The sequence below is a fragment of the Acomys minous genome (genome assembly GCF_964271855.1).
Source record: "Acomys minous genome assembly, chromosome: 6".
Lineage (NCBI taxonomy): Eukaryota > Metazoa > Chordata > Mammalia > Rodentia > Muridae > Acomys > Acomys minous.
The window spans coordinates 100778486-100800044 of NC_140487.1; the positions used below are offsets into that span (position 1 = coordinate 100778486).

Sequence of the window (21559 nt, forward strand, 5' to 3'; positions counted from 1 at the left end):
GACTTGAGGTTCTTCCTGGTGTGGCCTTGCGTCTCTTTCAGCTTCCCATGTTACCATTCTCATGATGTTCCTTTTTATTCTGACCCAGGGTGTGCCACACTTTCTTAGCCAATACCAGTGTCAACTGAGAAAAATGCAGTTGAGCGGACAGTGAACACTGAGGCTATGAGGAGGACCATGCAAATCTGTTTGTTTGTTTGTGTGTATGTGTGTTGTTGTTTGAGACAGGGTTTCTCTGTGTAGCCATGACTATGCTAGAACTTTCTCTATAGACCAGGCTGACCTCTGTTTCTCAAGTGCTGGAACTAAAGGCTTGTGCCATCGTTGCCTAGCACAAATATTTTCTTTGTTTTGTTTTTCAAGACATGGTTTCTCTGTGTATCTTTTGCTGTCCTGGACTCACATTGTAGACCAGGCTGACCTCGAACTCACCTACCACAAATCTTTTCTTAACAGAGAGGGTAAGAAGAGAGAGTGAAGACTGAAATCTTGCTATTGAGAGCCGAGCCTTGGTGTGCAGGCTCAGAGTCCCAGTACATGTGAGGTTGAGGTGAGAGGCTTGGAAAGGACAAAGCTAGCCAGGAGTATAAAGCGAGTTCAGAGTTAACCTGGAAAATTTCATGAATTCCCATCTCAAAGTAAAAAAGTGAAACAAAGGCTGGGAATGTGGCTCAGTGGCAAAGTGTTTACCTAGTACTGGAAGGCCTTGCCTCATTCCCCGGTGCTAAAAACAAAAACCAAAGAATAGGTTTAAACCAAAGCCATAAGGGCTACCAAGGGTACACCTGGGTCATCTTAGCCATTGAAGGTAAGGCAAACAAACCAAATCAACCAACCAACCAAACAGACAAACAAACAAAACACACACACACACACACACACACACACACACACACATACAAAAAAAAAACAAAAACAAAAAACAAAACAAAAACCCTACACACTCACTCATCTAGGAAACAAACAAGTCACGTCAGTGGGCCTTTCATGAAGAGGAGGCAGCCCCTCCACTCTACAGTGACCCATAGGCTTGGCACACAGCTGAGCAAAGCCCTAAAGACTTCATAGAGTTGCAGGGTAGCATTGCAGCGGATCTGCCCCTACAGTGAGCAGACCAGACAAAATGAAAGCAGTGTTTAATTTTACCAGCTTGGTACCACTGATTCCATGCAAACAAAGTTCATATTAAAGAAGTCATCCAGCTATGCGCTCAGTTTCCATGCGCCCAGGAACAGCCTCTATCTGCCTTTCATATGCTGTATTTTTGTGCTTGGAACACATACTGGTTGAGGCATTGTGGTCCAGTAATTTTTTTTTTCCAAGATAAGAGTTTCTCTGTGTAGCCTCGGCTGTCCTGGACTTGCTTTGTAGACTAGGCTGGCCTCGAACTCACAGTGATCCACCTGCCTCTGCCTCCTGAGTGCTGGGATTAAAGGTGTGCATTGGTCCAGTAATTTAACCTCTTCATCTCCTCATCTGTCAAAAGGAGGATGGATAATAATAGTGGGATGGGCTTAGTGGTTCACACCTGTCATCCCAGCCAAAATGTCTGGGAAGTGCATCTTTCTTTACTCTGTCCCTTCCCAGGGAGTCACTGCCCAGGTCTGAGATCAGGGTTGTAAAAGGCCCTACAGGAAAGGCTTCTGCTAGAGTGGTGATGTCTGCCATCCCAGGCTGCTGGAGCCTCAGGCCAGAGATGAGTTTGGGGCCAGCCTGAACTATACAGTGAATATTTTCTCAAAATGCTGGGCATGGTGGTCCACACTTTTAATTCTAACACTTGGGAAGCAGAGGTTGATGGATCTCTATGAGTTCAAGGCCAGTCTGGTCTATAGAGCAAGTCCTGGGAAAGTTGGGTTTCATAGTATAGACCCTGTCTCAAAAAGAGAAAAACAAGAGCAGGATTAATTCTAGCACTCAGGAAGTAGAAGCAGGTGGATCTCTGAGTTCAAGGCCAGCCTGGTCTACAGAGCAAGTTCTAGAACAGCCAGGGCTACACAGAGAAACCCTGTCTCAAAAACAAACAAACAAACAAACAAAAATAAAACAACTACTCCCAGAAGAAAGGCTTTTTTTTTTTTTTGGTGTTTTGAGACAAGGTTTCTCTGTGTAGCCTTGCCTGTCCTGGACTAACTTTGTAGACCAGGCTGGCCTCGAACTCACAGCAATCCACCTGCCTCTGCCTCCCAAGTGCTGGGATTAAAGGCGTGCGCCACTACCGCCTGGCTAGAAGAAAGGCTTTTAAAATTAAAATTAAATAATAGAAAAAAATTAAATTTAAGAGTAGAGCCAGTGCCAGGAGAGAGAGGGAGGGAGAGAGAGAGAGAGGGAGGGAGAGAGAGAGAGGGAGGGAGAGAGAGAGACAGAGAGACAGAGAGACAGAGGCATGCACATGCATGCACACACACACACATACACACACATACATGCACACACATACACACATACTTTCTAAATGTTGAAAACAAAACAAACAAAAACCAACCAACCAACCAACAAAGACCTGGGCCAGGCAAGATGGCTCAGTGGGTAAAGGCACTTGCTTCATAGCCTGATGACCAGATTTAGATCTCCAGATGCCACTTAAAGGTAGAAGGTTGTCCCCTGACCACACAAGTGCAATGACATATGCATGCACAGCCCTCACTTATCCTACCCTACCCCCACCCACCCACAGCTACGACTACTAATAATAGCAGTAGTCATAAAGCTGAAAGTCCAAATGAACGGAGGTGGGGTGGGAGACTGGGGCTGGCTCAGTGGTAAAAGCACTTGCTCTGGAAGCATGAGGACCCGGGTTTGAATCCACAGCAGCACACGCATTAAAAAAAAAAAATCAGCCAGGCTCAATGGCACATGCCTGTAATCCCAGCACTCAGGGAAACAGAGGCAGGCAGATCGCTGTGAGTTCCAAGGCCAGCCAGGCCAGCCAAGCCTACACAGAGAAACCCTGTCTTAAAAAGAAACAGAACAACAAAGCAAACAAGAAAGAAGGAAAGAAAGAGAAAGAAAGAAAGAAAGAAAGAAAGAAAGAAAAGAAAAATGCACACCTGTAACCCCAGCATTGTAAGGCAGTGACAGACAGATTGTGAGCAATCACCAGTCAGGAAGCCTAGCCAAAAGGTCCAGCTTCAGGGCAAGTGAGAGACCCTGCCTCAAGGCCATGGAGCAGGGAATGATGGAGGAAGAGACTCAGTGTCCTTCTCTGGCCTCGTGGGGATGTAGACCTGCACGCTAACATACACACACCGTACCACATACAAAACAAGCAACATATGCCACATACATATATATGTATACCGTATATATCTATACCACCTAAAGCCGAGCAATCCTGTCACGATCCATGTCACACACTAGTTCCTGGTCTCACCTACTGCAGTAAGCTTTCCCAACATCCTCCTGTGCAAGGAATCCTGTGCAAAGGCCTCTCTAGGGAAACACTGCCCACAGGACTTAAGTTCCTGAGGGAAAAGATGCCTTCTCTCTCACCATTTCCTCTCCAAATTATCTGCCTGTCCCCTTGCCGCTTTTTGGTTCTGTTTCTTCCAGTGCCCTTAATTCTATTCTCTAAAGGATAAACTTCTACTTAAGTTTTCAAGAATGGGACCCATGACACCTCTTTGAAAGTCTTTTATCTCTCCTCTTCTTCCTCTTCTCCCTCCTCCTTTCATTTCTGTCTCCTCTTCTTCCTCTTCTTTCTTTCTGTCTGTGTATCTGTCTGTGTATCTGTCTGTCTGTCTGTCTGTCTGTCTGTCTGTCTGTCTGTCTGTCTGTCTGTCTGTCTTTCTCCCTGGACAGTCTCTTACTCTGTTGTCCTGGTCTGGCCTCAAACTCAAACCTTTTGCCTCAGCTCCTGCAGCGCTGCTATTGCATGCCTGACCCGTCATGTTGGCCTTTCCCAGACTCATGAGTCCAGTGTTGCTGGCTTAGGAACACCAGCACTCACCTAGGGATGGCGGTCCTGTCCCACTGGAGGCCTGGCCCCTGAGTTCATCCTGCATGTGGCCCATGGAAGATGATGGGTGAGTGTGGCCTGAACAGTTAATGAAGGATCAGAATAAAAGCTGAGACTCAGTGGTGCTGTGGAAGGCCATGCTGCCGTCAAGGACCCTAAACCAGAAATGGAACAACCTCAGCATCACAGACATTTTGGACCACACGATTCTTTTTTGTCCTGAGTTGATCCATGCACCGGAGGATCCTCAAGGGTTTCTCTGTTTTTGTTTGTTTTGTTTTGTTTTCTTCAAGGCAAGGTTTCTCTGTGTAGCCCTGGCTGTCCTCGAACTTGCTGTGTAGACCAAGCTGGCTTCCAACTCAGAGATCCACCTGCCTCTGCCTCCCAAGTGCTGGGATTAAAAGGCGTGTGCCACCACCACCGAGCTATCAAAGGCTCCTCCTATCTCTACTCCCTTGATGCCAGTAGCAACTCACTTCTCTGGTCCTGCTGATCAAAAAAGTCCCTAGGGGAGATGGCTCAGCAGTTAAGAGCACTTGTCACTCATGCAGAGGGCCTGCATTCCCTTCCCCGCACCCACATGATGTCTCACAGCCATCTGAGGCCCTGCTCTGACCTCTGAAGGCACCAGGCACGCACATGATGCACATATACACATGCAGGCAAAACACTTAATACACATAAAGTGAAAATAAGTATTTTTTTAAGTCCCTAAGGTTGGTCATTGAACTCCATAGAGTGTTTACCCCCCATGAACAAAGCCCTGGGTTTGGCCCCAGTAACACATGAGCCAGGTGTGGTGACATCATCTCCTTGGGATCCCAGTACTCAGGAGTTGAAGGCAGGAGGACAGCAGTACAAGGTCATCTCCTGACTACAAGAGACCCAGTCTTGGGGTTAGGGATTTAGCTCAGTGGTAGAGCATTTGCCTAGCAAGCTCAAGGCCCTGGGTTCGGTCCTCAGCTCTGGAAGAAAAAAAGAAAAGAGAGAGAGAGAGAGAGAGAGAGAGAGAGAGAGAGAGAGAGAGAGAGACCCAGTCTTAAAAAAAAAAAGTCTAGTCAAATGTCTCCTAGAAAGCAAAATCTCTCAAGCTGAGACCATTTTCTAAGCGTAGGTTACTCTTGTCTTTCAGTCTTTCTTCTTGAATCATTCAATCTAGGATCCTGTTTAGCAGCAATTGAAAAGCTACCTTGGGTACCCGAGGCTGAAGTTCCATCCTCTTGGGGAGAGTCAGGATAAGTTACAGAAAGGTACAGATTTTTTCCATCTCTGGGAATTAAAAAAAAAAAAGCAAAACAAAAACAAATCTATAGGCTCAAGATGTGCCGGAGTCAGGAAGTTCGGGATACAGACCTAGATATCTACACTATCTAGTTAGGGGCTTCGGGCTTGCGCCTAAAGTAGCCTTGCCGAGAGCTCTCCGCCCAGCCCTGACTTCTGAGATGAACACATTCCGTTTGTGCAATGAAACCGCAAAGGATCACGTCCTGTCCCTGTGGGAGCCTGAAAATGTGGGCCTTCCTCTAAAGCTACCTTTCCATCCTTCCTCTGCCTTACAGTCAGCGCCGAGGGGAGCCAGGCTTGTGCCAAAGGCTGTGAGCTCTGCTCGGAAGTCAACGGCTGCCTCAAGTGCTCTCCTAAGCTGTTCATTCTGCTGGAGAGGAACGACATCCGCCAGGTGGGCGTCTGCCTGCCGTCCTGCCCGCCCGGATACTTTGACGCCCGCAACCCTGACATGAACAAATGCATCAGTGAGTGTGTGTGTGTGTGGCGCCGGAGAGGCTCTGGACCCCCGAGGACTGTGCTTTGGACTAGAGAGTGATGGCCAGTGGGAAGTGTTGAGGGGGCGAAGGGAAGAGGAGGAGGGAGGCTCTTGATTCAGATATACAACTGCCAGGCCGCCATCTTCCTAGATGCCCCCCATCCGTGATCCCACTGTGTACAAACCAGAACTCGATTCTCCTCTCTTCGTATCTGCACCTACCTTTGTTCCCACCGGGGTCACTCTTGAGCATCCCAACTCATTTGTCAAGCCAGAGAACCCAAAAGCTTGTCTCTTACTGTGCTGCCCAACCCCCTCGCTAACCACAACCCAGCTGCTGTTCCCCTCCTTCCCCTTGTCCTATCTAGGCCCCCAACACCTGGCTCCTACACCATTCCCATAGCCTGTCCATCTGTCTGTCTTCCAGCCCACCCTCTGCACGGCAGCCACCAAGATGCTTCTGAGACCCACAACCTGGCACGTGTTCCTGCTGCCAGCCACGCCCTGTCAGCTCTACCCTGGCTTCAGGGAAGCCCTTTATCTTGCCATTCTGTTCTTCTATGCCTCCCCTCAGCTACTGGCTCTGCTTTTTCACCCCAGCCAGAGTTCCATAGGTTGCAAGGCATAATGCTGTCCTATCTCCATCCCATCCCTGTGATGCTCTGGGGGATGGGACACCCAGTGAACCGGTACATGTGAACTACACCAATGTCTTCTCCCTCAGTTCAGTACCTTGAACTGTAGAAGTCACTTCCAGATCTCAGATCACTGAGCCTCACTAAAGCCTTTGGAGGGAGGCTGGGCAGAAGGGGCCATTGCTGCTTTCTTCAAGCTTATAACTTAGAGGCGTGGAGGGGAAAAAAATGCTTGGTGCCAGCTTGGCCTGCTGAGTTCTGATCTCAGCCTGGCTACTTGCTCATCGCATGACGTTGAGTGTATCTCAGCCCCCTGACAGCTCATCCTTAAGTTGAGGGTGCTGGGTTTTTCCCCCTAGGGTTGTTGTGAGGCACACCTATAAAGCTCTTGGTGTCTGGCACTCAATAAATGGTGGCTGCTGTTGCTGTTGTTATTTTTGTTTTTACTGTACTGGCAACCAAACCTAGGAATCTAAGCATCTGGAGCAGGGCAGGGCACAAAGGGGAGGAACCAGGAAGGGAGGCAAAGTTGAAATTAAGCCACCAGGACAAAGGTGCAGAAAGAGGCCGGGTGGGTAGCTTGGTAAAGTGAGGTGGACCCTGGTAGCTGCTCTCTCGGTCTCAGAACATTGGGGGAAGATGAGGTTCCTGGATGCGCCAGAGTCTGATAGACTGACAGCTGGGGCTTCAGGTGCCAGAGACTGGGAGGAAGCCAGTACCACCCAGTCTGGAAGGGGGGGGGGGCTGGAAGGCTTGTCTGTTCCCAGCCAAGCCCTGTTCTACCCATCTCCCACAAAGGAGGGAGCTGGCAAGAGGAGCTAGGGAGGGCCCCAGGAGTTTAACCCAGGGGTTCCTGGAACTTGGATTTGCACAGGGAGAGGAATTTGCCCTGAGATTGCTCCCACTCTTCTGAGCAGATTCTTTCTGCTCTGGCAGGAGGAGACCCAACTCTGGGGTACTGTGGGTGCCCAGAAATGTGGGAAGGGGTGCCACACTGGTGCTGTCTGGGTGTTCATTCTCCTATTCAGTCCCACTCTTTTTAGGGGAGTTCTGGGATGCCGAGGGATACTGTCTGTGTCCACCAAGCCCAGAAGGCCACCTCCTCCCCTGAACCCCTTGGGCCTCGTATTGAGTTCCAGGATCTAAGACTTGGTTTGGGTTCCTGGTTGACTGTTGCTGGCAAGAGGCCCAGTCAGTCCTCAGGAGAGGCTACTTGAGTGTCTTCTCCTTGTCCCTCCCCTTTGAGAGATTCCTCTGCAGGAATCTCAACCCTGGACCAAGATCCTGACCTCTGGTGAGTGGGTGGGCTTTGGGGCTGGGGATAAAAGAATGTGCCCATCCTGGCCTGGGCCAGATTCCATTCTCTTCCTGTCCCCAGAATGCAAGATCGAGCACTGTGAGGCCTGCTTCAGCCACAACTTCTGCACCAAGTGTCAGGGGGGCTTGTACTTGCACAAGGGCCGCTGCTATCCAGCCTGTCCCGAGGGCTCCACGCCAGCCAACAGCACCATGGAGTGTGGCAGTCCTGGTAAGGCCGGAGACAAAGGGCCCAGACCCCAGAGCCAAGAGGTTGAAGGAACTCTGGCCATAGCGTGAAGGGGAGGGGACAAGAGAAAGCTCACTTTCTGCAAGCACCTGTTGGGGGTTCTTTCTCCACGGCCTTCTGCCTCTGAGCTAAAGAGCTTAGACCTGAGGTCTGGACTGAGTGAGCGAGGGTGCCCTGGGGCACTGAGGGCTAGGGGTAGGGTGGTCCCTTCGCCTCTTGCTTCCCTCCATCCTACCTTACCTCCTCCTGTCAGCACAATGTGAAATGAGCGAGTGGTCCCCGTGGGGTCCCTGCTCCAAGAAGAGGAAGCTGTGCGGTTTCCGGAAGGGATCGGAAGAACGGACACGAAGGGTGCTCCACGCTCCGGGCGGAGACCACACCACCTGCTCCGACACCAAAGAGACCCGGAAGTGTACAGTGCGCAGGACGCCGTGTCCTGAAGGTGAGCGGCAGCCCTAGCCTCCTGGAGGACAGTTACATCTGTGTTGGCATGGGAAACTGGGGGCATATCCTGGCTGAGGACGGTGCCATGGGATGCTGTGTGGCAGGAATTAGTAACGTCCGAAGGCATGTGTCCCGTTTCTTTAAGCTGTTTCCTTTAGAAGAGCCCTCGGAGAGCAGAGGGGGCTGGGGAGGGTGGCAAGGGGTGGGGACTGTCCCATTTGTCTTGATAGCCTCATTGAACAGCTAGGAAATGCTCTAGGGTCTTTGGGGGTACATGTGATGAAGAGGAGAATGTCCAGTGTGCACTGGGGTCTGGGACCGAGTCTTTAGGGGCTGTTTCTTGTACTCATGCTGTAAGATCTCCTGAAGACGCTGCAGCCTGAGGAGGCTTTGAGGTGACTTCCCACCTTGCTTCCTTGCCATGGCTTTCTGAGGACCCCCGGGCACCCAGAGTGTCTGATTATCCTTTGTTGATTCCCTCCCTCCACTATCTCATTCTTGCAGGGCAGAAGAGGAGGAAGGGGAGCCAGGGCCGGAGGGAAAACACCAATAGGCATCCGGCCAGGAAGAACAACAAAGAGCCAGGCTCCAACTCTAGGAGACACAAAGGACAGCAGCAGCCACAGCCAGGGACAGCAGGGCCACTCACATCAGTGGGACCCACCTAGGCACAGTGACCTGTCTCCAGATCCATGTGGAAGAGTCCAGTGTCTTACTGAATAGTGAGAACTTCCCAGTACCTGAGCATCGGGGACAGGAAGTCCACACCTACTCCACCCATCCACCCATCATCCATCTATCCATCCATGCACGCACATCCATGCACACATATGGCCACATCTGAAAACTACAACACACACACACACACACACACACACACACACACACACACACACACACACACACTCTTGAGGTCGCTGAAGACACTTCCATTCTGTGGCCCAGCTGTACACTCAGTTTATGATGCTCTTGGAAGACATATCTGAAAGAGCTTCTCCCAGCATCTGAACCTAAACTTCAAGGAGTGGAATCTTCTGGAGGAACTTCTGGGGACAGCAGACAGCATCTGCTAGATGGATGGCAGATTGGAGCCAAAGCTGGAGCAGCTGCCAATGGGGAGACCGCTTTCCCCTGCCCTGGGTGGCACTCCCAGCTGTGTGACTTGATTGTTGGAGATTAAGAGTCATTATACATCCGTGGTACACGTCAGGGCTACCTGACTTGGAAACTGCTTAAAGGTTTATTTCAAATTAAAAAGAGAAACAAACAAACGAACGAACAAAAGCCAGCACTCAATTCATTTTTAGAGTGTGAGGTTGGGCAGGACCCAATTTAAAAAGCTCCCTAATGGCCTGCGGCAGGAAGAAAACCTCAGGGAAACCTGGAGGGTGGTCACCAGATACTCTACATTTTTGAAAAAGTTTTTTTTAAATCACTTATGTGAATTTATGTGTAAATTTATGTGCACTGTATGCACGCAGGTCCTCCCACAAGCCACACTTACAGGAGGGTGTGACCTGCTGATGTTGGAGCTGGGAACTGAACCTGGGTCCACAGCAAAACGCAGCAAGTGTTCTTAATGGCTGAGTCCTCTCTCCAGCCCCATCTGGGTTCTGTAAATCAGACTGTGGGCTGTGGGCCAGCTGTGACATCATTGGCGAGCAACTTGTTGGGAATGAGACTCAGGTGCCTTCGCAGACCTAGCGTACCACAGCACGTGTGTTCACCAGGCTCCAGGTGGTGGGCACACGCATGCTAATCAACAAGCACTCCTGCCATTCCTCTGAAGGAGTCCCCGCCAGCTCCATGGGAGGACTTCCATCTGGGAGGTCAGGGTCTGCTTACCAAGGAGGGAGGAAGAGAGCAGGCGCTCTAACCATTGTCAGACTGTTCACTGTCAGACCACTGGGGACTGTCCTGGCCAAAGGTGCAGAAATAGGTGGAATGACTTTGTGTGGCATTCTGGTATCTGCTGGCATCAGCGCAGGTCAGGCCCTGGACTAAAAGCTGGGAAGGAGAGGAGCAGGCCACAAGGGCAGGTGCAAGGAAGATCAGGAGGAAGGAGCTGGCGCCAAGGAAAGCTACAAAGTGCCAGTATCGCTGGGATGTTTGCTGGGAGCAAGACAAAATAGCATAGAGGGTTAAGAACAGACTTAAACTGCTCAAGATTGTGTTGTGAAGCCTTGTATCATAAAAGAGTCTGAATTATTTGTGTGATAGCCGGGTTAAGAAGTAAGCTAAAAGAAACAAACAGTTTTATAAAAATAATTACAACACTAGGTGGTTGGTTTACCACAGAGAGCCAGACTCAGCCTGATCTCATGAAGCTCAGAGCATTATGGGAGAGACAGGTGTTCATCAAATGAAGGGGCAAGCAAGACCCAAGTGCAAACAGAGGGAGTCAAGGGCAGGCAGATTCTGGTGTCTACATGGAGCTTGTAAAAGTGAGAAGAAAACAACAACAAAAAAGATGAATAAAAAATCAAAGACTTTTCCTAGGGTGGCTTCTCAGAACAGGAGAGGTTTGAGACCAGCTCTGATGAATAGAAGGATTTAAGATAGAAATTAAAGCCTTGGGCCAGCAAGAGGGCTCAGCCAATGAAGGTGCTTGCCACCAAACCAGATGACCTGGTTCAGATCTGAGACTTACATGAAAGGTGTCCTCTGATCTCCACATGCATGAGGATACATGGGCGCGGGCGCGCGCACACACAAACACACATACACACACACACACACACACACACACACACACGGAGAGAGATAGACAGACAGACAGACACATGAGTAAATAAATTTGTAGAATGTCATTTTTAGAAAGTCTTCAAAGTTTTTACAAGGTTAAAGTCTTTAAGAGTAAGTGGCCACTAGCTGGGTGTGGTGGCCCACGCCTTTAATCCCAGCACTTGGGAGGCAGAGGCAGGCCGATCGCTGTGAGTTTGAGGCCAGCCTTGTCTATAAAGTGAGTCTAGGACAGCCAAGGCTACACAGACCCTGTCTCGAAATAATAATAATAATAATAATAATAATAATAATAATAATAATAATAATAATAATAATAAAGAATAAGGAAGACGGAAAAAGAAGCCAGCAGCAACCTGGGGCTGCAGGTCAATAGTAGACTGCCTTTCTTAAGACCACAGAAGTAATTCTCAGAACCACAAAAAAAAAAACAAAACCCAAATAACAAATATAAGCTGAGACCATCATGAGGCTCAAACACTTGTTGTGCCCGCACTTGGGAGTCAGAGGCGGGAGGATAAGAGTTCAAAGTCATCCTCAACAACATAGTGAGAATGAGGCCAGGTTGGGCTACATGAGGTCTTGTCTCAGAAAACCAACCAAGCAACCAACCAAACAAACAAACAAATAAAAAACAAGCTAGAGGCTGGAGTGATGGGTTCAACAGTTAAAGGTGCCCGCCACTCTAGTAGAGAAGCTGAGTTTGGTTCCTAATACCTAAGTCTGGTGGTCTGCAAAAGCAAGTCGGCAAACTAAACAAAGTTGGCGAGATAGCATCGTGTAAGACATCTTGCCTTTGGGTTGCTGGCAAGGAGTTCTAGAGGGAGCCGTGGGGAGGGATATCAGGCAGCTCCCGGGGTAGCTGAGTTCTAGAGGGAGCCGTGGGGAGGAGGGATATCAGGCAGCTCCCGGGGTAGCTGGGAACTCCGGGTGGCCTGTTTGAGGCACCAGCTGCTGCTTGTACGACACTGGATGTTCTGGGCTCCGTTCCCAGTTATGGAGGCATCAGTCTAACGTGGCCGCACAGCAGGGCTGCTCACTCAGTGGTTCCAGAAAGCAGAGAGAATGCCTGAGCCAAGAACAGGTGTTCTAGAGTAGAAATCTGTGAGCCACATGGAATTTTAATCACCTAGTAGCTAGCCACAATGTATATAGCCCAGTATCTGTTACCTAAGCAAATACAGGCAAAATACTCTTTTGATTATGTCACCAATATAAACAATTATTAGAGAAATCAGCCTTTTTTTCCTTTTCTTTCTTTCTTATTTATTTTTGGTTTTTCAAGACAGGGTTTCTCTGTATAGCTTTGGCTGTCCTGGACTCGCTTTGCAGACCAGGCTGGCCTCAAACTCACAGAGATCCGCCTGCCTCTGCCTCCCCGAGTTCTGGGAGGAAGGCCAGTGTGAGAGAAGGAGAAATACTTGTCCGGCTTTAACTATGTTGAGTCTGAAGCAGGCGAAGATGCTGTCCGACCAAAACACAGGTCCCGTGGGTTCTGGCTAGGGAAGATCACTGTGTGTGTGTGTGTGTGTGTGTGTGTGTGTGTGTGTGTGTGTTTAAGAAGCTAAAAAAACAAAACAAAACAAAAAAACAACAACAAAAAAACGGGCCAAGAGGGGTCTTGGGACCTGGCTGAGGCCGCCCTGAAGATCAGACCGTGGAGGACCGGCTGACAAAGAAACCTGAAAAGGGCAGGCAGAAGGAAACATAGAGGAACAGCAATTTCCAGACCCAGCAAGGAGGAAGAGCTGAGAGCACCCAAAGCTGCAGGGAGATGGAGAAAAAAAAAAAAAAAAAGAGGGCTAGGGATGGCGAGGAATTTGCTGCACCAAGGAACTTCCTGGCCAGGGCTGTTTGTGGAGTCAGAGGAAGGAGCCAATTCCTTCGGGATCTTTAGCTGGGATAATGGGAGGAATATTCCACAGAAGTGTGACATGGCTCCAAGAAGCCTGTGTTTGCTTGTTTGTTTTTGAGATAAGGCCTGACTATATAAATTCCAGGACATGCAGGGCATGGTGGCACCTACCTTTAATCCCAGCACTGGGAAGGCAGAGGCAGGTAGATCTCTGTGAGTTCAAGCCTAGCCTGGTCTACAAAATGAGTCCAGGACAGCCAGGGCTGTTACACAGAGAAACCTTGTCTCAAAAAACTAATAAATAAATAAATAAATAAATAAATAAATAAATAAAAGGTTCCTGGGCTGGCTGCCCTGGAACTCACTGTGTATATAGCCTAGGCTGACCTGGAACTCAGAGATCTGCCTGCCTCTGCCTTCTCAGTGCTGGGATTCAAAATGTGTGCCACTATTCCTGGTCTTTAAAAAATGGAAAAGACTATAACATAGTTAAAACCTTCTGTAAGAGTCCAGGGAAGGGAAAGGTTAAGTATACAGGTGAAAAGGAGGCAGTGGGTAATAGGTTTGAGACAGACGTGTGTTCTTCTAGGAGTGGAAGGGGCGATACAGGAATGGGAAAGCGCACAAACAATTAAGCTAGGACTCAGGGCTATGCGCTTGCTATCCTGCGGGTCTCATTTCGCCCATATCTGCCAGCCTTTTCTCTGGCTGAGATTGGGAGCCTGTGTTGGCATGGCTGGTCCCAGGCTGCCCATAGCAAGCCACAGTGTCTCTCTTGCTTCTTTTCCTGTCTTTGGCAGCCTTTCCGTACTGGTCAGCTTTCCACAGTTGCTATTGACTCACTGTTTCTCTTAACTGTCTCCTTAGGTCCCTCTGTTGTTGTTGTCGGTACCCTGTCTTCTCTGTGCTCCCATCCGAGTCTCGGACTCCATTTATGCACCAGTTTCCCTTGGTCTCTAGGGGGTACCACCCAATCTCCCAGCTCCTTAGGTGGGTCCAAGTGTGGCCCTCAGCCTGCAGCCATGGTCTCACCTGGGAACTTGCTAAAAGGCACAGAATCTCAGACCGTACGTAGATATAAAGAACTCAAACCTGCCTTATAACAAGACAGCCCTGGGGAATTCAAGCGCTTGTGCCACACTGGCAGGAACTCTCCTTTTAAAACCACACCCAAACAAGACCCAGAATAAGAAGGCGGGCCGGGGGGGGGGGGGGGGGGAGTGTCTCCTGAGTGCCTGTATCACCCTGGTGATGCTAGGGAGCACCCACCCCCTTCTCTTTATTACCTCCTCTATGTCCCCATCCCCCATCCATCCTTCTAGAAGCTGCCCCTGGAATCTGAGCAGCTAGGCGGGGGTGGGGGTGGGGAGGGGGGGGAAGTCTGTGGTTCCAGGAAGTCCTGATATATAGATGTTTCCACATCTGCAGGGTGACTGGTCGGGGGTATTCTCGTTCTCACCCTGGTGCCTTGTGAACTTCTGGATGTGACCCTAGCGCATCGTAAATAAAGGGAGCCCAGGGCCTATTCTTGTCTGTTTCTGAGCTGGATGGTGAGGCTTAAAAGTGAAGTCCGGTTATCTGTTCACAGCCCTAAAACACCCACGTGAGGCTGGAACCTTAGGGCTGCCCGCCAACAGCCATGGATGATCCTGAAATGGTACTTTACTTGGTGCTTTGGGGGTGAAGAAGTGCTGGAGGGAGCCATCTATCTGTGTCAAGAGGCCTCTCCCTGCTCCAGGTTTAGATGGCGAAAGCACATAGCTCTGTGTGTTTATTCGCCTGAGTGGTTCGGAAAATGCTAGCTCTCTCCTCTATGGGGTCAACTCTCACCCAGACCAACACATTTCTGGCCGTCTTTCCCACCTCTAGCTCTGGTATGTTTCCCACCCCATTGTTTGGGGGTAATGTGTTTTCTGGATTTTTTTTTAAGTGGGGATTTCCCCCTCATCTCTGGTTTGTTTGGTTTGATTTAAGAAAACTGGGAGAGAATTCAAGGCCAGCGCCAGCTCTAAAGCCCTGCTCCATGGCTCTGACACAGGGCCAGGGCCCCAGGTACTGGCTTTTGACCTCAGACCCTTCCAGCTATGGGTCCGATGTGCAGTGGAAACCTTCACCATAGTAGAGAAAGAGGAAACGGGCTGTGAGAACAGATTCTATCTGGCAAGGCTAAATGGATTCATTGGAAAGGGCAAGAGGATGGTCTGTGCTGCAGGTAGCAGTGATCAAGAACAAAAGCCTTATTCTAAGGGAGGGGAGGAGGAGATCTGAAGGCTTGGGGGGGATGCTGAGATGCTAGCGCACAAGGGCTGGGTGCACCTGCTTTGGTGTGGCCTACCTCCCTGCTCTCCCAGAGGAAGAACCAAGAGAGTGAGGAGAGCACACTTGGAAGGAGGTGTCTTAGAACCCCTCGCTGTGGAGTCAGTGGCCTGCTCTGTCTGGAATGAGTTTTCATTGGCAGGATTCGGGAGAACTGGCATTGTGAGCTCCAGCATGCATCACCTACCCAGGTTGGTGCCTGCCGATAAGGGACTGGCCTGTGGCAGGAGAAGGTAGCTTGGGTTAGTGCCTCCAGAGCCTTCCAGAACTTAAGTAGGAAATTGCGAAACGAGGCTGCGTTTTGAAAGAGAAAGTATGTGAAAAATGGTTCCTCCCTCGCCTGCCCTCCCCGGGGCTTGGTGCAGGGAGGTGGGTTAGATGGATTCCTGGCTGGGCCCACTCCTGTGTGGGGAAAGAGAGCAGGGGCCAGCTCCGAGCAAGCTGCCAGCCTTGGGTTATTGATCAGTGATGGTGTGGTGCACTTTCCCTATCTGTTGAACCTGGTCCATGGACAAGGCCAGCTGCTTCCTCAAGCTGAGTTTTTGTGCTGTCAGAGGGATGCTGGTTCCTAGGGGCTCCCTCTCCAACCTCATGTGGACCATGGCTGTTGACTGAGTATTTGGAATGGCTTCAGGTTAAGCCAGGCCTGTCCATAAAATGGGAAGCATTTGGCGGTTCCATTGCCTCTGGCTCCCAGTCCTGGCCCGAGCCTGGGCTGTCTTCTTCAAGGAGCTGGGTGGGCCTCCTGCCAGCTTGCTTCCCTGGGAAACAGCGAAGTGAGTTAAAGTCAACAATGAGTTCATCTCCAAAAAAGAAAAAGCCAGCAGCCCCTGGGGCATGGAGACGGGAGAAGGCCGACTAGAGACTGGGCACACAAGAAGGGCTGGGCGATACTGGGCCAACCAGACCAGATCCAAGTCTGGCAAGAGAGGTGGTGGCTCAAGGGACAGCAGAAGCACTTTCTGACACCAGACCTGAAAGGCAACCTTGGCCAAAGTGATGATAATGAGGGCGTCCCATCCCCAGAGACCAGGAAGAGGATTCTGTTAAGGATTGGGAGCTGGAGCAAGGCAGAAGGATAGGAGGGAGGCTGGAGTGAGGGCCAGTGACTTGTGGCCCAGCTGTCCTCAGGCCCTGCTTGGGGGATGGGGTGTACACCAGGGGAGACATTTGGGCAGAGGACAATGTTGTGCCACCATCTCATTTCAAGTATTGGAGCAAGGAATTATGGGGTGTCAAGGCCAAGGGCAGAGCAGCCTTGTGAGTGTTACAAAATATGACATTTGTGTACATGTCAGGTGCATTTGTGTGTGCAGATGTGCAGATGTACGTGTGTGTGTGTGTGTGTGTGTGTGTGCACACGCGTGCACTTGTGTATGTTTGTGTGCACATGTGCAGGGAGTCTAGAGAACAACCTTGGTGTCACTCCTCAGGAGCCTAGTCACCTTGCCCTCTCTCACAGACAGTGTCTTGCCTGGCCTGGTACTCACTAAGTAGGTTAGGCGGGCTAGCCAGAAAGGTGCAGAGGTCTGCCTGTCTCAGCCTCCCCAGGGCTGAAATTTACAAATGCATGACACCAAGCCCAGACTTTTTTCCCCCCCACCCCCCGAGACAGGGTTTCTCTGTGTAGCTCTGGCTGTCCTGGACTCGCTTTGTAGACCAGGCTGGTCTCGAACTCACAGCACTCCCACCTGCCTCTGCCTCCCCAGTGATGGGATTAAAGGCACGTGCCACCACGCCCCGGCTAAGCCCAGACTTTTAAAGTGGGTTCTAGTGACGAAACTCAGGTCCTCATCCTTGCAAGGCAAACAGTTTACTGACCCAGCTATCTCCCCAGCCTGGAACCTGACATTTGAATCTGAACATAGCTAATGACTAGGTTTGTCTCTGAGAACCCTACACAAGAATTAGGGTTCCTGTTCCATGGCCAACATCTGGCTGCTTTTTCCTGAAGGGCACTGGACTGGTCCTGACTCATGTGGCCAGACTCACTGTAGCACTCAGAAGTCCCAAGTGGGGACACTGGAACCAGGTGAAGCTGGAGCCATTGTCTGTGGGCAGTGGAGTGGAACCCCAGCTCACAGCACCAGCTCAAGGGCTGTGTTCCTGGAGGAGAGCGGCCATGCCTCCCTGCCTGATAAAAGCTGCTTGTGCCAGGTTGAAATCCACACAACAAATCCAGCTCAGAGCTCCGCTATGGCCCCGAGGCTCGGAGACTCTGGCAACGACCGCCTTGAATGTACACTTGGCCTCTCTCCCAAGGGCAGGATCGTTGCCGATAGACTGTGCTTGATTTCTCTCCTGCCCTCACATTCATTCTCCCAAGATATTTTATTGTACGAGGTATTTGCCTACCATGCATATTTACAATTCTTTCCCTGCCACCAAACCAACAAAGTGTCCACAAACGTTGGACTCTCGATTTCTCACAAACACGTTCTCGCTGATTCCCACGCTTTATCCTTCTCCTGTTTCCACTATTTCTTTTTCTTTTTTCAAGCATGCTTCATCCTCTGAGCCTTCTGAGCCCTCTCCACTCTGGCTGGGTTGGGCTTTTCTGCTCTTCCTGAGAGCTGTGACTGTCCTGTGTACCACATGCCTTCATCTGCCTTATTTTTTCTAAATGTGCACTTGGAAATTCTTCAGGCTATGGGGTCATGACTTACCTTGTCCATATGTCTCCTGGATATTTGACCAGTGACAGATGCTATCATGGACTAAATAGTGAGTGAATGGAAAAAAAAAAAGAAAATTCATGATATAGTCCCAATACTTTTTGTTCTTGTGTGCATGGTGTGTACAGGTGTGCACACAGGTGTGTACACATGCACACGGAAGGTAGAGGTCAACCTTGGATGTCATTCCTTGTTTTTAGAGACAAGGTCTCTCATTGGCTTGGCACTTGCTAATTAAGCTAAGCTGGCTGGCTGACCAGTGAGCCCCTAGGTCCTCACTTGTCTCCACAATCCCCGTGCTGGGACTACAAGCATGTGCCACCACATCCAGAATTTTTACATGGACTCTGGGGACTGAATTCAGGTCCTTGTGTTTGCAAGGCAAGCACTTTATTGACTGAGCTATCTGTCTGGAACAGAATGGTTTTTGGTTTGTTTTCTTTTTCCCCTTTGTTTTTGTTTGTTTTGTTTTGTTTTTTTCAGTTTGTCACCTGTCACTGGAGATGGTAATTTTTGACAGTTCTGATTTTTTTTCCCCCTTCTAGGAATAAAGGGGCAGGGGAAGATGGAGGATGGTGGGGTCAGTTTTGAAAAGCATTGGAACACTGGGCCCAAAGCAACCTGACCTTCCGTCTCCTTGTCTTTGGAAAGCACTAGCTCTGACAAGCCAGGAGTACAATACCTCAGCATTCCAGGGGTGCTGCCCACTTCTGCCCCATCTTCTCATTACTGGTGCCCAGTACAAAGGGACTGTACTGGCTGGTTTTTGTTTTTGTTTTTTGTTTTTTGTCAACTTGACTAATACAAGCTAGAATTGTCTGAGAACAGGAACCTCAGCTAAGAAAATGTCCCCATCAGACTGGCCTATAGTCAGGCCTGTACGGGCATTCTTTTGTGGTTAATGATTGATACGGGAGGATCCAGTCTACTGTGGGTGATGCCACCCCTGGGGAAGGTGGTCTTGGGTTATGTAAGTAAGTAGGCTACGCAAGCCATAGAGACCAAGGCAGTGAGCAACAATCCTCCACGGCCTTGGCTTCAGTTCCTGCCTGCAGGTTCCTGAGTGCACACACCCGATAGACCCTAGCTGGCTTCCAGACAGCCTCTCTGCCCCTCTCCATGAAACCTAAACCTCTTCAGAGAGCCCTCTGCTGGCCCACGAATGCAGCATTAGCTTCATTCTGTTGTACGGGGGTGGGGGGTGGTGGTGGGGGGTGCCTGGTTTGAATTTCCAGTGCCTGCAGTTGTGCAGGGGGGGAGGGGAGGGGGGAGGGGGGAGGCCGGGAGGGATTCCATATGGGAATGGGGAACAGTCTCAGAGAACAATGGCAATTGCATCGTCTCGTCAACTCAGGGAACTGCGCACCAGTGTCCTCGGATAGGGATGTGTGCAAGTGGGCTTGTGAAGGGCCAGGGAGTAAAAATATTTTTAGGCTCTGTGCACCATATGTTGTCTGTTGTAGCAATCCCTCTCCGCCTTGTAGTGCAAAGCAGCCAAAGGCCATATGTAAACAAATGGCGTGGCGGTGTTCCAGTAAAACTTTATTTATGAACCCTGAAATTTGAATTTCATATCACTTTCATGCGTCATAAAACGTTATTTTTATTTTGGCTTTTTCGACCATTTAAGAAACTAAAACTCCATTCTTAGCTTTAGGGCCATATAAAAATAGGCAGTGGGTGGGATTTGGCTAGTGGGTTGTAAGCCTGCCTATCCCTGTGCTGGGAAATAGACTAAATGATTCGGTTCATGATTTTTTTTGTTTTGTTTTGTTTTTTGTTTTTTTGTATGCGCACTGATGATGTGGGAGGGGAGAATCTTGGTGGAGACGGGAGTACCGAGTCCTTGACAAAGTGGAGAGGCACCCTAGGATCACAGACAACTCGCAATCCTTCAGACTTAATAAAGGCAAACAGCAAGTTCCTCACTCTGGTTTGTAGGGTGAGTCAGAAGGACAGGCTTTGGTTTTGTTTTGTTTTGTTGGTTTTGTTTGTCTGTTTGTGATCATTTTCTAATCAGGGCTCTTGAAAGTTTCACACAGAGCCAGGCATGGTGGCGCATGCCTGTAATCCCAGTACTTGGGGTGGCAGAGGCAGATGGATCTCTGTGAGTTCAAGGCCAGCCTGGTCTACAAAGTGAGCCCCGGGACAGCCAAGGCTACAGAGAGAAACCCTGTCTTGAAAAACAAACAAAAGTTACACGCAGGCCAGGTGTGGGTGTGGTGGTGCATGCCTTTAATTCCAACACTCAGAGGCAGAGGCAGGTGGATCTCTATGAGTTCAAGGCCAGCCTGGTCTACACAGGAGTTCTAGGACGGCCAGGGCTACACAGGGCTGGGAGATGACTTGGCAGATACAGAGCTTCCATTGCCATCAATGGTGAGGTCAGAGTTTAGATCGCAGCACCCACTAACAGCTGGTCGCCTGCCGTCTGCACGCCAGCATTCAGAAGGTAGAGGTGAGATCTCCTGAGCACACTGGCCTAGCTTCATCATTTTGGTGAGCTCTGGGTTCAACTGAGAGCCCCTGACTCAAAATGTAAGATAGATAATCAATGGGGGGAGGGGATGAAATAAAAGGAGGACAAGACTACTCCTAACCTATGGGGAGAAGATTTGTATTGTGGATGTAAAGGAAAAAAAAAACAGGCAGAAAGAAGAGTCCAGGCTGAACACGGCTGGCAGATCAAACCAGACCGTGAGAAGAGAGAAGGGAGGGAGGACCAAGAGAGATGGCCCAGGCCAAAAGTCCAGAGACTGGCATAGCCGAAATGGCTGAGTTATCAAGGGATCAGGATGGGGCCAGGGAAACCAGCCCCTGGGAGGGAGGGAGGGAGGGAGGGAGGGAGGGAGGGAGAGGCTTAGGGTAGAGGGTAGAGGGTGGGGCGAGAAGTGCTGGGAGGAGCCACAGGTGCTGAGTGATCCTGGAAGCCCTGGCTTTGCTCTGTTACTGGGCACCTCGGCCATTTGTCTTGGATTTCTGAGACCTAAGAGATAACGCTCAAGGAAGACCCCTAGTGTCAACCTGAAGGTCCCCACAACACATTTGCACATGTGCGCACAAGCACCAATCCCTACATAGGCAAACATCGCATCCCACCCTCACATCATACATATACAATGGAAATACATGAAAACGTACACCAATAAGGGTTTGGACCATTTTTTCATTGGCTGCTTGAGGAGTTATTCACCTTAACTTTTCCCCTACACATTGACATACATCTTTACTTTGCAATTCAGGGTTTGCCCCCAATCAAGACCAGACCAGACATGGCAGCAGGAAGGATGGAAGAGGGCATGGAAAACCCCCTGCTCTTCTTGCGGGAGAAGCTGCCCCCGCTAAGAGTAAGACTAACCATCTGAGTGAGTGTCCCAGGGACGCGAGGGTTTTAAGAGTTGATTTCTCAGACTCTTCAGGGTGACAGTTCTTCCAGAAATGAGCCAAGGGACCTGGTAAGCATTATTTTTTTTAAAAAGTGTTTTCCTAAGGAAAAGGGGGGAGGTAGGCAGAGGAGGTGAAGAATTACACAAAGATTTAGTCTAGCAGCTTAAAAATCAAAAGGATCACTGGGTAGATAGATATCAAACATAATAAGAAACACACTGATCCTGCAGCGATGACTT

General features: G+C 49.8%; 1 protein-coding gene across 3 annotated transcripts in view; it reads left to right on the forward strand.

The window, feature by feature from the left end:
- RSPO1 (R-spondin 1) overlaps positions 1-9643 on the forward strand; it is a 28951-nt gene extending 19308 nt beyond the window's left edge. For all 3 annotated transcript variants that reach the window (XM_084785853.1, XM_084785854.1, XM_084785852.1), the window contains exons 3-6: positions 5518-5709; positions 7734-7883; positions 8155-8343; positions 8850-9643. In XM_084785853.1, the coding sequence (XP_084641979.1) occupies positions 5518-5709; positions 7734-7883; positions 8155-8343; positions 8850-9013 (695 nt within the window). In that variant the 3' untranslated portion in view covers positions 9014-9643. The remainder of the gene's footprint in view (positions 1-5517; positions 5710-7733; positions 7884-8154; positions 8344-8849) is intronic.
- Positions 9644-21559: the final 11916 nt, after the last annotated feature.